Source organism: Malaclemys terrapin, chromosome 21 (assembly GCF_027887155.1).
Source record: "Malaclemys terrapin pileata isolate rMalTer1 chromosome 21, rMalTer1.hap1, whole genome shotgun sequence".
Classification (NCBI taxonomy): domain Eukaryota; kingdom Metazoa; phylum Chordata; order Testudines; family Emydidae; genus Malaclemys; species Malaclemys terrapin.
Window position 1 is genome coordinate 17,565,261 of NC_071525.1, and position 14,429 is coordinate 17,579,689.

The 14,429-nt window shown below is 52.9% G+C and overlaps 1 protein-coding gene across 1 annotated transcript; it reads left to right on the top strand.

The window, feature by feature from the left end:
- Positions 1-7,133: 7,133 nt before the first annotated feature.
- Positions 7,134-8,938, top strand: LOC128827016 (hepcidin-2-like). Its single transcript, XM_054010702.1, has 3 exons — positions 7,134-7,287; positions 7,771-7,836; positions 8,717-8,938. Exons 1-3 carry the CDS (start codon positions 7,204-7,206, stop codon positions 8,792-8,794), a joined length of 228 nt encoding a protein of 75 aa, XP_053866677.1. The 5' UTR covers positions 7,134-7,203; the 3' UTR covers positions 8,795-8,938.
- The last annotated feature ends 5,491 nt before the right edge of the window (positions 8,939-14,429 follow it).

The window sequence follows — 14,429 nt, forward strand, 5'->3', positions numbered from 1 at the left end:
GACAGTTCAAGTCCAGCCATCACACCTCGTCCGCTGGGAATAGCACCTGTCAGTATTATTTATCCCCTGACAGTGACGCTTCCATCCCTGTCTATGTTCACGGCAAATCCGACTCTACCGCCCGGTTCGGACTGTTTAATGACAGACAAACAGATAGGTGGAGTAGCGGTTATAATGGCTTGGTAGGGAATGTCCACTCCTTTTACATTACATAGGCGGTACCTCCGCCTATAAGTGGCTACCGCATCGGTGGTATGGAAGCTGCTATCTAGGATATCTTGCCCCTCCCCTTCGTGTCCTCCCTAAACTGCCCCCTGGCTGCCCCAGACAGCGTAGATCTTTGTATGCCACCCCAGAGCCCATTACGGAAGGAGACAGGTTGGGTATGATCCGCCTCCCATCCTATGGGGTGGGACGGCTAACCCAATTTTATCATAGACTCTCTGTGTTTCTCACCAAGTCTGTCAATGAGACCTTAGCCACAGAGAAGAGCACTAACTCAGAGCTTTACCAGCTCCGGTTGCTGTCCCTGCAAAACAGACAGGCCTTAGATTATGTTTTAGCCTCCCAGGGCGGAGTGTGTGCCCTTATTGGGAGTGAATGTTCTACTTATGTCCCGGAAAACTCACAGGACATTAACAAGCACGTCCTGTCAGCCCAACAGGCTTTTGAGCAGTGGAAGGCCCAGGAAAGGGAACCCACAGTTTTCTATTCTCTTTGGAGTTGGTTCTCTGACCTAGGAGGACTGGGGGGTAGCCTTGTGCGTCTCCTTCTCACAGGTGTGGTACTGTGCCTGGTCACCCTCCTCCTGATGGCTTGTTTTAAGATGCTCTTCCGTAAGCTTTGTGCCCCCCGTTCCCCAAAAATCCCGGCATACCCTCTCATTGAGAACCCCAGCTCCATGGCACTCAATCGTATCTTGTCCATAGAATATGAGAAAACTCAGCCAAAAGCTTGTTGAGTATTCTCAAAGGAGGGAGTTGTTGGTAGGATGGGAGGGGGGTGGTCTGAAAGGCAGGTGGTCTGAGTGGTCTGCTAGACCCCCCCAAAGTGGGGTAAAACGAGGGTTGCCAATTTTGGTTGAACGTATTCCTGGAGGTCTCATCACATGACATAATCTTTCATTAAAGCTTAATCTTCAATTCCAGGAGACATCCTGGAGGGTTGGGATCCCTAGAGAACCCAGGAGTACTGGCTCTCAGCCCCCGCTCCTCTGACCCATTACACCCCACTTCCCTCGCAGACCTGCTGCTGGAACCAAGATGACACGATGGAAAAGATTCTCGGAGGTGCTGCTCTCCCAGACTCCAGTGCTGTGGGGACTTGTCATTAGTTATATTACAGAGGTGCCCGGATAGACCCCAACAGATCAGGGTCCCATTGGGCAGGGCGCTGCCCAGACATAGTCCCTACCGCAGCTGAGGAAACATTTTGAAACAAAGAAATTCACTTCATTTCATGTCATTCCAAAATTTCTTTTTGAAATGTCGGTTGGACTTGGTTTTCTCTTGTCTGTATTTTTTCTATTTTTGTTCTCTCAGCTCTGTCGGCTATTTCAGAACATGTCAGTAGCTGCGGGGCACAATATGCACTAGACTCTGAGATTCCAAGGCCGAAGGGACCATCATGATCATCTCTTCTGACCTCCTGTGTCACACAGGCCTGATTACGGCCCCCAAATAATCCCTGGAGCGGCTTTTTTAGAAAGACGTCCCATCTCCAACCCCCTTGGTAAAATATTACAGTGATTCATTATTCTCACTATTAAAACTCGGCCCCTTTCCCATCTGAATGTATCTAGCTACATCTTCCAGCCATTGCATCATGTTACAGCTTCTCTGAGAGATTGAAGAGTTCGTTATCAAACATCTAATTCTTCCAAGACTCCTCGGAAGCCACAACAGGTGCTTATAAACGACTCCGGGTATGTCACCATGGGACAGAACAGAGCACAGGATGGATTCTATTCTGATAATATGACACAGTAGCTGAAATCGTCCATTTATTTTACTTGATTTTGTTCCTAAAATCCATCAGACCAGCTTCTGCTCAGTGCTGCTCGGACACCCAGTCTCTCCTGTCACTCGGAGCGGCTGCACTCTGTTCTCAGTGCACCAGCTCGCTCAGCACTTGTTTGGGGACGGCTCTCCAAGCTGGGTACCACCCATCCAGCTCACAGTGCAGATCATAGAATCATAGACTCAGAGAAGATTAGGGTTGGAAGGGACCTCAGGAGATCACCTAGGACAACCCCCTGCTCAAAGCAGGACCAATCCCAACTAAATCATCCCAGCCAGGGCTTTGTCAAGCCGGGTCTTAAAAGCCTCTAAGGAAGGAGATTCCACCACCTCCCTAGGTAACCCATCCTAGTGCTTCACCACCCTCATAGTGAAATAGTGTTTCCTAATATCCAACCTAGACCTCCCCCCCGTGCAACTTGAGACCATTGCTCCTTGTCCTGTCATCTGCCACCACTGAGAACAGCCGAGCTCCATTCCCTTTGGACCCCCCCTTCAGGCTGCTATCAAATCCCCCCTCACTCTTCTCTTCTGCTAAACAACTCCAGTTCCCTCAGCCTTTCCTCATAAGTCATGTGCCCAGCCCCTAATCATTTTCGTTGCCCTCCGCAGGACTTTCTCCAATGTATTCACATCTCTTCTGTAGTGGGGGCCCCAAACTGGACACAATACCCCAGATGTGGCCTCACCATGCCGAATAGAGGGGAATAATCACTTCCCTGGATCTGCTGGCAATGCTCCTAGTAATGCCCGGATCTGCCCAGAGTGTCTCTGTTTTCTGTTGCGGTGAGCCAGGGGGCGCTTTGACAAAAGTTCCCCGTGACATGGAAATTCCGAGTTTCTAACAAGTCTCCTCACAGGACTCGGATCCTGTCGTGTCTGCAGAGCAAATCCCACTCAACCACCGGGGCGTGTGGGCTCAGCCGCATAAACCGGGGTCCTGGGTTAGAGGGGACGTGCATCCCCCAGCTCTGCGGCTCTGCCAGGCACTAACAATCCCGGCCGCTGTAACCAGATGGGGTCACAACGCGAGTAGGGTTTTCCCTGCTCTTTCTAGGCCAGCACACAAGGGGTCCTGAATCCAGGGTTAGAGAACCCAGGAGTCCTGACTCCCAGCCCCACCCCCACTAGATCCCACTCCCCTCCCAGAGCTGGGGCTAGGCCGGACTCCCAGGCCCTCCCCAACACCCTGTGTGGGGCATTCCCAGATTTGCAGCCCCACAGCCGGGATCTCAGCCTGTTACTGGAACATCCCTGGTTAACGATTAACTCCTGAACCTACCTGGGAGCCAGGCATGGGCCAGGGGGCTGGATCCTTGCTCTCTGCCCCTCACCCGCTCCCTGCAGGGTGTCGGAGAAGTGGGGCCACCTGGCCTTTGAATTTAGGGGTGTCTGGGGATCTGGGACGTTTTTAAGCCAAAGCTCAAGGGGCAAATCCCGCCCCCCAGCTGGGCTGATGGGATAGGGAGCACTCTTTAAGACACTCCACGCTTTGGCTTTCTTGTTTGCAGGACACAGGGCAACATTTTCAGACGTTCGTCGCAGATTTTGACAGACTCCATATTTAGCTGGATCAGCTTGGAAAAGATTCCCAGTGGTGCTGCTCCCCCAGACTCCAGTGCTGCGGGGACTTGTCGTTAGTTATATTACAGAGGTGCCCGGATAGACCCCGACAGATCAGGTTTCCATTGTGCTAGGCTCTGCCCAGACACAGCCAGAGACACTCGCTCTTTCAGACACGTCTCCTCTCAGGGATCGGATCCCGTCGGGTCTGCAGAGCAAATGCAGCTCATCCACCGGGCGTGAAGTCTAGGCCTTGTGAGTTCCCCCTCGGGGAGGGGGCGGCTCAGAGACGGCTGCAGTCAGGGAAGGGTCTAGGTGCAGCTGGCCCTGGTCTGCCCCCGTCCTCTACCCTGCCCCCGTCTCATGCTCACACTGAAGGGGCTGTGCTGAGCTCGCTATCTCTGAGTGAATCTAGGCCGCCCCGGCACTGTAACAGCTCAGCCAAGGGTCTGGCTGATAAACAGCCCCAGCCCGCAGCCCCGCGGTGCGATTCCCCGGCCCCGTCGGCCCGGAGCTCGACCACAGACTGACACAGTTATTGAAATGCTGAGCAGCGCCTTCACCTGCAGTGTAGGGCCAGCGCGGGGCCTTGGAGCGCGTGGCAGTGACTGAGCTCAGGGCCACCTGCCAGCCATGCTCAGATTTCAAGGGCTGCTTCTGTGTGTTAGGAAGTTAACCCATGGGATTCCCTGCCACTGGGTACTAGAGAGTATTAGCAGGGTTAAGTTGTGGAACTCCTTCCCACTACATTTTGGTGCTGTTAAATCGCAGGACTATCTTTCCTTGGGTATTAGTGGTCTTAGCCTGTGAGACTCCGTGCCAGTATGCACTGGTGCTCTTAACGGTGGGATCCTCTTCCACTGGGTATTAGTGGGTTAACTCACGTGACTCCCTGACACTGGATATTTGTAGTGCTAACCTGTTGGACTTCCTGCTGCTGGGTATCAGTGAGGTTAACTCCCGAACTTCCTGTCACTGGACAGTAGCAGGGTTAACCTGTGGATCTCCCCCGCCCACCCCGGGAGTTAGTTGGGGTGCCCCATGACTCTGACTAATGCCATGTACAGAAGTGATATCACAGCCTGCTCCCCATTCCACAGCCAGCATAGATGGGGGGGGGGAAATTCACCCCTTTAGCTTTGGATTAAAAACATCCCAGATCCCCAGACACCCCTAAATTCAAAGGCCAGGGGGCCCCAATTCTCCGACACCCTGCGGGGAGCGGGTGAGGGGCAGAGAGCAAGGATCCAGCCTCCTGGCCCATGCCTGGCTCCCAGGCGGGTTCAGGGGTTAATCGTTAACCAGGCATGTTCCAGTAACAGGCCGAGATCCTGGCTCTGGGGCTGCAAATCTGGGAATGCCACACATTGGGTGTCGGGGAGGGGCTGATAGTCTGGCCTAGCACCAGCTCTGGGAGGGGAATGGGATCTAGTGGGGGTGGGGCTGGGAGTTAGGACTCCTGGGTTCTCTATCCCTGGATTCAGGACCCCTTGCGGTTGCTGGCCAAAAAAGAGTGGGGCAAGCCCTATTCGCAGTGTGACCCCTCTGGTATCAGAGGGATTGTCAGTGCCTGGAAGAGCCGCAGAGCTGGGGGCCTGCACTACCCCCCTAAGGCAGGACCCTGGTTTGCGCTGCCGAGCCCACATGCCCCTGCCCTGCTGTGCTGTCTACGGCGGGGGCTGATCACATCCTGTCAGGGTGTAAATCCAGTGCCCGTGGCTCCGCTTTATTAGCTCAGGTCTCTGACAGCCTGCGAGGTAGAGACATTCGACATGGTCTCCTCTACGCTCCCCGCCCCCAACCAGTTCTGCCGGAGCCCCTCACTCCCGACCCACAGCCCCCTGCTAGCTCAGCCCTGGGATCTCGCGGTCGGCCACTCCAACCGGGACCTAGACAACACAGCCCATTTGCTCTGCTGATCCACCTGGATCCGATCCCTGCGAGGAGACTATGTCATGGGAAATCTGTGTCAAAGCACCCCACTGGTTCACCGTCACACAGAACAGGAGACACTCCGGGCAGGGGGGTGGTTCCCCACTCGAGAGCCGTCCCCACCTGAGCGCGGAGCGAGCTAGCACCTGAGACCAGAGTGCAGCCGCTCCGAGCGACAGGAGAGGCCCGGTGTCCGATCTGCGCTGAGCAGCAGCTGCCCTGATGGAGTTTAGGAGCAAAATCAAATAAAACGAATGGATGATTTCAGCTACTGTGTCGTGTTCTCAGGATAGAATCCGTCCCGTGCTCTGCTCTGTCCCATGGTGACATGCCCGGAGTTGTTTATAAGCACCTGTTGTAGCCTGCGAGGAATCTTGGAAGAATTAGACGTTTGATAACGAGCTCTTCAATCTCTCAGAGAAGGTGTAACATGATGCAATGTCTGGAAGATGAAGCTAGATACATTCAGCTGGGAAAGGTGCAGATTTTTAACAGTGAGGATAATGAATCACTGGAATAGCGTACCAAGCAGGGCGGGGGTGGGGGGAAGGTTCTCCATCACTGGCAATGTATAAATCACGATGGGACGTCTTTCTAAAAGATCTGCTCTAGGGATTATTTGAGGGCCGTTCTCAGGCCCGTGTGACACAGGAGGTCAGACGAGATGATCACAATGGTCCCTTCTGCCTTGGAATCTCGGAGTCTAGTGAATATTATGCTCCACGGTTACTGACATGATTTGAAATAGCCGACAGAGCTGAAATATAACAAATGGGAAAAATACACACAAAAGAGAAAACCCAAGTCCAATGGACATTTCAAAGAGAAATTTTGGAATGACCTGAAATGAAGTGAATTTGTTTGTTTCAAAATGTTTCCTCAACTGGGGCAGGGACTATCTCTCGCTGTGTCTGGGCAGCGCCCGGCCCAACAGGACCCTGATCTGTTGGGGTCTCTCCGTGCACCTCTGTAATATAACTAATGACAAGTCGCCACAGCACTGGAGTCTGGGGGAGCAGCACCTCCGGGAATCTTTTCCAAGCTGATCCAGCTGAACATGGAGTCAGTCAAAATCTCTGGCCAAAGTCTGAAAATATTGGCCTGTGTCCTCCAAACAAGACGGCCGGACTGTGGAGTGGTGTGAAAGAGAATTGGAGTCAGGACTCCTGGGTTCCAGCACCAGGTCTGGGAGGCAAGGGGGGTGTAATAGCTCATAGCAGATGGATTGGGAGCCAGGACTCCTGCGTTCTCTAGGGTTGCCAACCCTCCAGGATATTTCCTGGAATTGAAGATTAAGCTTTAATGAAAGATTATGTCATGTGATGAAATCTCCAGGAATACGTCCAACCAAAACTGGCAACCCTCGTTCTACCCCACTTTGGGGGGCTCGACCAGGTCAGAGCAGGGGGCTGAGAATCAGGACTGACTGGCAGAGGGTGTTGTCACCTGGTTAGGGACAGAAGCATTTTGGTAAAAAAGTCCCATATTTTGAAACCACAAGTCTTTTCCCATAAGGATGTGCATCGTAGGTAAACAGCTGTTCATCCAGCCCCGTCTTACTGGAATCTCTCCTCCCCTGCCAATCACTGACTCCACTGGCCAGGAGGGCTCTGAGCTAGTGAATAAATACAGGCCCCTGTAGCTCCCAGCTCCACTTGTTTGCGCAGAGAAGACCCAACCCCAAGAGAAGATGAGAGTCCAGATGCTGGCTGTCCTGCTCCTGTTCGTGTCCCTCCTTTGTGCCGAGGGAATCCACGGAGCGTCCCTGGCTGGGGTGAGTGGGGGATCCTGTTCGATTCCTGGTGTGCCAGGCTCTGCTCAGACACACAGCAAGAGGCTGACCCTGCCCCAAAGAGATTTCGGTGCAGTAAAGGGTGGGAGGGGAAACTGAGGCTCTGCCTGGGGAAGTGAGTTGCTCCTGGTCACACATCAAATCAGCAACAGAGCTAGGAATGGAATTCAGCAGTCCTGCCTCTCAGACCCCCCCCCATCCCCCTCTCCCTCTGCTGCTCTAATGCAGTGGATTTCCCTCCCCTCCCAATGCAGGGGATACATCCCAGGAGTCCTGACTTCCAGCGCCCCTGCTCTGAGCACTAGACCCCGCTCCCCTGCCAGAGCTGGGGACAGAACCCAGCAGTCCGCTCAGGATGTGGTTTAGAGACGGCCATTAGATTCCCCATGATCCCACCGAAGTCATGACTGCTGGTCAAACAAACACGTTGGGCACTAGTGACTCCCCGCTCTCCCGCTCTGACAGGGCTCGGATTCCCAGCACTCGGAGGAAGGACTAGGAGAGTCCAAGGTGATGGTGAAGAGAGAAGCGGTGAGTAGCGGGAGGTGGCTTCACTTGGGTTACTGCTGGGACTGATGCGGGGAGGGGAGGGGTATGCTGGGTGCCATGGGCTAACTCCAATAAAATACTGTGATAGGTGGTTTGACAGATTTATGTCTAAAATATCCCCTACGTTGACTGAATTAATATCCAGTGGTAGGGAGTCCCATAGACTAACCAAAGGAAACCCTGTGGTAGGGAGTCCCATGGGTTAACCCCAACATATCCTGTGGCAATGAGTTCCACAGTTTAACACCAATACTATTGCATGGGTTAACCCCAATAATATCTCATGGCAGATTCCTACCAACAAGCATCTCTCTTGCCCAGCAGAGGGCAGCCTTGTTCAGTCTGTGAACTCTGACATCCTGCAGAGAACATAACCCTTTAGTACTCACTTATTGCTGGGAGACAAGAATAGAATCCAGGAGTCCTGATGCCCAGCCTTGTCCTTCCTCTGCTCCTTCCAGCCCCCAATCTAACCACTAGACCCCACTCCCCGCCCAGAAGCCTTTAAAAATTTAAATTCTTCTATAGGGATCAAAAAGTGTCTCTAACACCACATGGGAGTAACAGGTTGGGGAAAAGCTGGGAAGGGACTGGGAGTCAGCCCTCCTGGGTTGTGTCCCCACTTCTGGGACGGGAGCGGGATCTTGTGGTTAGCGTAGAGGGGCTGGGAGCTAGGACTCCTGGGTTGTTTCCTCAGTTCTGGGAGTGGAGTGGGGCCTGGTGATTCGTGCAGGGAGGCTGGGAGCCAGGACTCCTGGGTTGTGTCCCCGGCTCTGGGAGGGGAAAGCGCCTTGGGAGAACATAGTCGGGGCGGGTTGGTTAAGGGCAGGTCTCACTCTAGTCTCTCCATCTCTTCCTGAAGGCTCAGAGTTTCGCTGCCTGTCGCTTCTGCTGTAACTGCTGTAGGATGAGCGGCTGTGGTTTCTGCTGTGACTTCTGACCCCCTTTGCTCGCCACCCTGTGGGCACCGTGAGGCTCCCCAGCCTTTCCTGGGAGCAGATCGAAGCCAGCCTGGGGCTGAATTTGCCTGGGTTCAGGGGGACGCTAACCCTCCTGCTCAGCCCCAATAAAGTGTCTGCCTAGATGTGGAGTTTGTGTCTTTATTCTCACATGCCATGTGCTTGTCACCATTCCCTGTGGGGCTGTGCCTGACCCTGCTCCCTGCAGCACAGCGCCCCCTAGTGCCACCCGGGGACATCGGGGCCATATAAAAATGGGACATCTGGTCACCCTAGAGAGAACTCAGAGTTTGATTTAAGGCTACTAACTTTATAGATTTTGACATGTGACATTGACACCTTGTGTTTTAACAGCCCGGAAGCTGTAGCTGGCTGATTCAACAGCTACTGTCAATAAAAAAATATTTTCTGACCCTCCCTGAACTTCCCACAACTGTGAACATTTAAACCAATAAAAATGGGGGGGGGGGAATGGGTAAACTTAAACATTATGATCTGTTGCTATTATATTAGAAAAGGAATGCTGCCAGGCCACATACAGAACTAGATGAGCCTGTAAGAGGCTCGGTCAACACATGTGAGTCTTCTAGCTCAGGAGCAGACACTCCTGCTCCGAGACTCAGCAGTCCCCTGTTGGATTCTTGCTGATAACCCACCCAGGGACATGGCATTACAAGGCTGCCCTGTATTTACTCTGGAAAGAGAGCGTCCACATGGTGGATTATATCAGTAGAACTATATTGGTTTAAATTCACACTTTAGCTTATAGTGGGAAAACTTCCCAGTGTAGACAAGGCCTTAAACTGTAAGATTTTGGGGGCAGGGGCCATCACTTATGTGGATGGGCCCTGAACCAGGAGTGGGCCCCTGTCCAGGCTATTCTCATACCACTGCTAATAAAACCAGCAGGATTCATCTTGGAGAAAGCCACAACATTGTTTACAAGGATTTTATCGCCTGTCTAGCAGTTTGTTCCTTTATCCCTGTCTGGCGCATGTAGAGAGGTTTATGAGTCTGTCATTAGCTGTGAACTAACAGGCCACGGATGCTGTATGTGTTATTATTGCCGGCACAGAGGCCCGAGGACAGCAACAGTGGGGTTCGTTGTCTGGTGTGCTTCGCATCAATAAACATACCGGGGTGGAGAAACAATCAAAGTTTATTTGAGATCTCAAAGTGGTGCAAGGAGACAGGCAAGTCTCAAATCAAGCACACCAGCAAAAACAGTTTCTCTATTCTTATACATTTTACAACTAAGCCCCCGCTTTCTCCCCCTCTCTACCACCCCCCCACTCCCCCACCCCTCTCTACCGAAGGCATGTTTATACATTTAAGCAATTAAATCATTCTAGGGCTATAAATCTAGCTTGTTAGTAACACTCCTCTAAACAGTTATTTGGTCCTGTTTACCCTTAGTTATTACCCCTTCTCCAGCTAGAAACATGCAAACCTCATCACTATCGCTTGGTACCTGTATGAGCAGGCTCATAATTGATAACTGACTGTTTACACATTCCAATTTCTGTCCTTGGCTTTTGAGGTCGATTAGAGTTAAACATGGAAGGACAGAGTTTAAACATGGAAGAACTTTGGTTCACATAGGCCTAATGACGTCAACATTATGAAACCTCGTGGGCTGCACAGATCCTGGAGTAAATTAGGAGGGCTGCTCCCCAAAATCTCTCCTCTCCCTCCTATTATGCTGATGCCCCATCCCGTCAATAAGAGGGCTTCCAAGAATGTCCTGTATTCCACCAGGGAGAGGGGTAGTTACAGAGACACTGACACCCTGCGAGCTGGGAGGAGCTAGATGTGAAATCCCCTCACTAGGCATTTTTTGCAGCTTATTATATGGCTTATTAGCTGGCATCTTGGTTACCGGGTATAAGGACCTTCCTGAGAAATACCAGGTACTAAAGGGCTTTTAAATCTAGCAGAGTAAGAACCAACCGCTAGAAGTTAAAGCCAGGCAAATTCAAATAAGAAATAAGGCCCAAATTTTTAACAGTGATGGTGATTAACCATTGGAAGAATCTCCCCAGGGATGTGGTAGATTCTCTCACTCCTGATGTCTTCAAATCCAGGCTTGATGCCTTAGTCAAACTCAAGTAGTGGGCTCAGTAGTGGGGACACAGGGTGAATTTCTCTGGCCTGCATTATCCTGGAGGTCAGACTAGATGATCATAATGGTCCCTTGTAGCCTTAACATCTAGGACTCTGTGAAAAGTGCCCCGTACTTCACACTTGTTTTCTTTTCCCTTCCAGCCCTAGAGGTTTAAACAGCAGGATGATCACTGAAATGTCAGCTGGGAACCAGTCTCTGATGATAAGAAGGAAGATCCATCTTCCACACTCTGATCTCGTAAATCAAATTCTAACCGCAAATTGTGTAGTAACAACTGCTGTGGGGGGCTGGGGCAGGACTGATGTTAATAATATATGGATATACCTATCTCATAGAGCTGGAAGGGACCCTGAAAGGTCATTGAGTCCAGCCCCCACCTTCACTAACAGGACCAAGTACTGATTTGGCCCCAGCTCCCTAAGTGGCCCTCTCAAGAATTAAACTCACAAGCCTGCGTTTAGCAGGCCAATGCTCAAACCACCGAGCTATCCCTGCCCTCTGAGAGTTGATTTTGCTGCCTTTAATCAGCAAGCAGACAATGGGGACGTTCACTAATGTTTACACCAAGAACAGCAGAAGCTCCACCAGGACTGAAAATAAATCTCACCAGCAAACCATTTCTCTTCTCTCCCTGTTCATTGGTGAGAAATGTAATATTTTTCTGTGCATCGCAATGGAATGTTGCGCCATTTAAGATCGTGCCAATTCCTATTCAAGAGTGGTACGAAGGCTGGTCTGGGCTAAGGCACCGGGACTCAGGACTCCTGCTCTCAGTTGCTGTCTCGGCTACAGAATCTCTGTGTGACCTCATGCAAGTCACTTATCCTCTCAGCCCCCTCACCTATAAAAGGGTGAGAATAATCCTTACCTGGCCTGTTTAGCGTGTGAATTCATTGGGGGCAAGGACTGTCTCCCTCTGTGTGTGTCTGGGCAGCGCCTGGCACAACTGGGCCCTGATCTCAGCTGAGGCAGGAATTGTCTCTTGCAGTGTGTCCATGCAGCGCCTGGCTGTCACGGAGTGTGGGGGAGTCAGGGCCCTGCACCCCCCTACTTCCTGCAATTCACCATGACTCTCAGCCAGCCAGTAAAGCAGAAGGTTTATTAGACGACAGGAACAAGGTCTAAAACAGAGCTTGTAGGTAGAGAAAACAGGACCCCTCAGTCAGGTCCATCTTAGGGGGTGGGGAGCCCAGATCCAGGTTCTGGGCCTCCCCCCATCTCCCCAGCCAGCTCCAAACTGACATGCCATCCAGCATCTCCTCTCCCTTTGTCTCTTTCCTGGGCCAGGAGGCCACCTGATCTCTTTGTTCTCCAACATCTTCAGTTGGCACCTTGCAGGGGAGGGGCTCAGGCCATCAGTTGCCAGGAGACAGGGTATCAGCCATTCTCTGTGCAGACAGCATCACACCTGGCCTCTAGGGCTCTGCAACAATCACACACCTTATCCCACCACCTAGATCCTTAAGAAATGCAAAGGGGAAACTGAGGCACACACACAGTATTCAGAGGAAACATTAAGAACATTCCCACTTCGTCACATCTCTCCCCCCCTTCGAGACCGAACTGAGCAGGGTCACTTTAGTTGGTGACCTGGGGAAGTTAGAACCCACCAACGTTCCCATGGATGCCCCAGCATCTCTCCCATTCCTTGGTGGGAGTTACACCAGGCCCTTCCAGTTTCACACCCTTCCTTGGGTCGGGTGTGCTTGATGGCGCTGGCAGACTGCATGTGGGAAGTTTTATGTGGCCTGTGCTTTTGTGCCACCCCACAACCCCTGCGGTTCAAACTAGGATCGGGTCTTCTCCCAGCGCTCCAGTCTGGAGGGCTGCGATTCGGGCTCTCTTGGTTAAGAGCCCCCATCTTGACCTTGGCCACCCTCTGCCCAGGTGTCTCTGTCACCAGTAACTCGGCATCAGCCCCTTTTATTTGATGCAGCCACGTCAGAGGAGAGTGGTCAGTGTACACAGTAAAGCACGGCCCAAATAGATCTGGCTGCAGCTTTTTAAGGGCCTGCCCCATGGCCAGGCATTTCTTCTCTATGGCCGCATAGTTCTGCTTCTGGGGCAGCAGCATCTTGCTCAGGTACCCGATGGGGTGTGTCTCCCCCTTAGCATCGGCCTGCATCAGCACCACGTCCAGTCCTATGTCTGAGACGTCGGTGAACACTGAAAAGGGCTTGGCAGAGTCTGGGTTTACCAGATTTATCGGGCCCTGGATTAGAGCCTCCGTCAGCGCACAGAGAGCCCTCTGGCACTGCTCGGTCCAGACCACCTTGTCTGGCTTCTCTTTTTCACATAGCTCAGTGATGGGGGCAGCTAACGTGGGGTACAAACCCCTGGTAGTACCTCGCCATCCTGATAAAGGCCTGGACCTGCTTCTTAGTCTGGGGAATGGGCCAAACTCTGATCATCTCCACCTTGGCTGGCTCTGGGCTTGAGCAGCCACGCCCCACCTTGTGTCCCAGGTACGACACCTCTGCCATCTCCACCTTACACTTTCCAGATTTTACCGGCAGTCCTGCCTCCTTGAGGCAGCCCAGCACTGTCTTCACCTGGGACACGTGTTCCTCCCAGGTCTGGCTAAAGACACAGATATCGTCAAAGTATGCCAGGGTCAAGTTCTCCATCCCCCTCAGTAACCGATCCACCCGGCGCTGGGAGGTGGCCGACGCCCCCTTGAGGTCGAAAGGCAGGACCAGGAACTCTAGAGCCCCAAAGGGGTGGTGAAGGCAGATTTCAACCTGGCATCTGGGCCCACAGGCACCTGCCAGTCGCCCTTGGTGAGATCCATAGTAGAGAGGTAATGAGCCCCCGCAGCTTGTCTAGAATCTCACCAGGCCTAGGCAGGGGGTAGGCATCGGATGATGGCATTAAGCTTCTGATAGTCCCCACAGAACCAGATGGACCTGTCTTTCTTGGGGGCCAGCCCCACGGGCGAGGCCAATGGGCTGTTGAACGGCTGCATCACCTCTAAAGCCAGCATGTCCTTGACCTCTCTCTCCAGGCTCTGGGCTCTTTTCCAGTGACTCTGAATGGAGGACACTTGATGGAAGGATTGGCTCCCATCTCAGGGAAGAACAGGGCCCACGCTCCAAAGGGGTCCCGGCCCAGCCCGCTCTTCTCCGCTTCCTGCCCACCGCTCTCTCTCCTGTGGGGGCAGAAGCTGGGTCTTGCCAGATCCTGCAGCAGGGCAGGCTCTGATGGCAGCCAAGCTCTCCCCTCCCCCACCTCTTCCCCAGAGCGTGCCGCGTTCCCGACCCTCCCACTCCTAGTGCTTCCCCTGCCGCTGAACAGCTGATCGCCCGCACGAGGGAGGGGGAGGAGTGGAGCCGCAGTGCGCTTGCTGTTCAGAGGAGGAGGTGTAGACGAGGCGGGGATGGGGCCTTGGGGAAGGGGCTGGAATCGGGGCATACCCCCTCCGGCCCCCTGCCGTGAGCCACTCAGGGTAGGGAGCTGGGAGCACCCCCACGACCCCAGCCCACACACCCAGC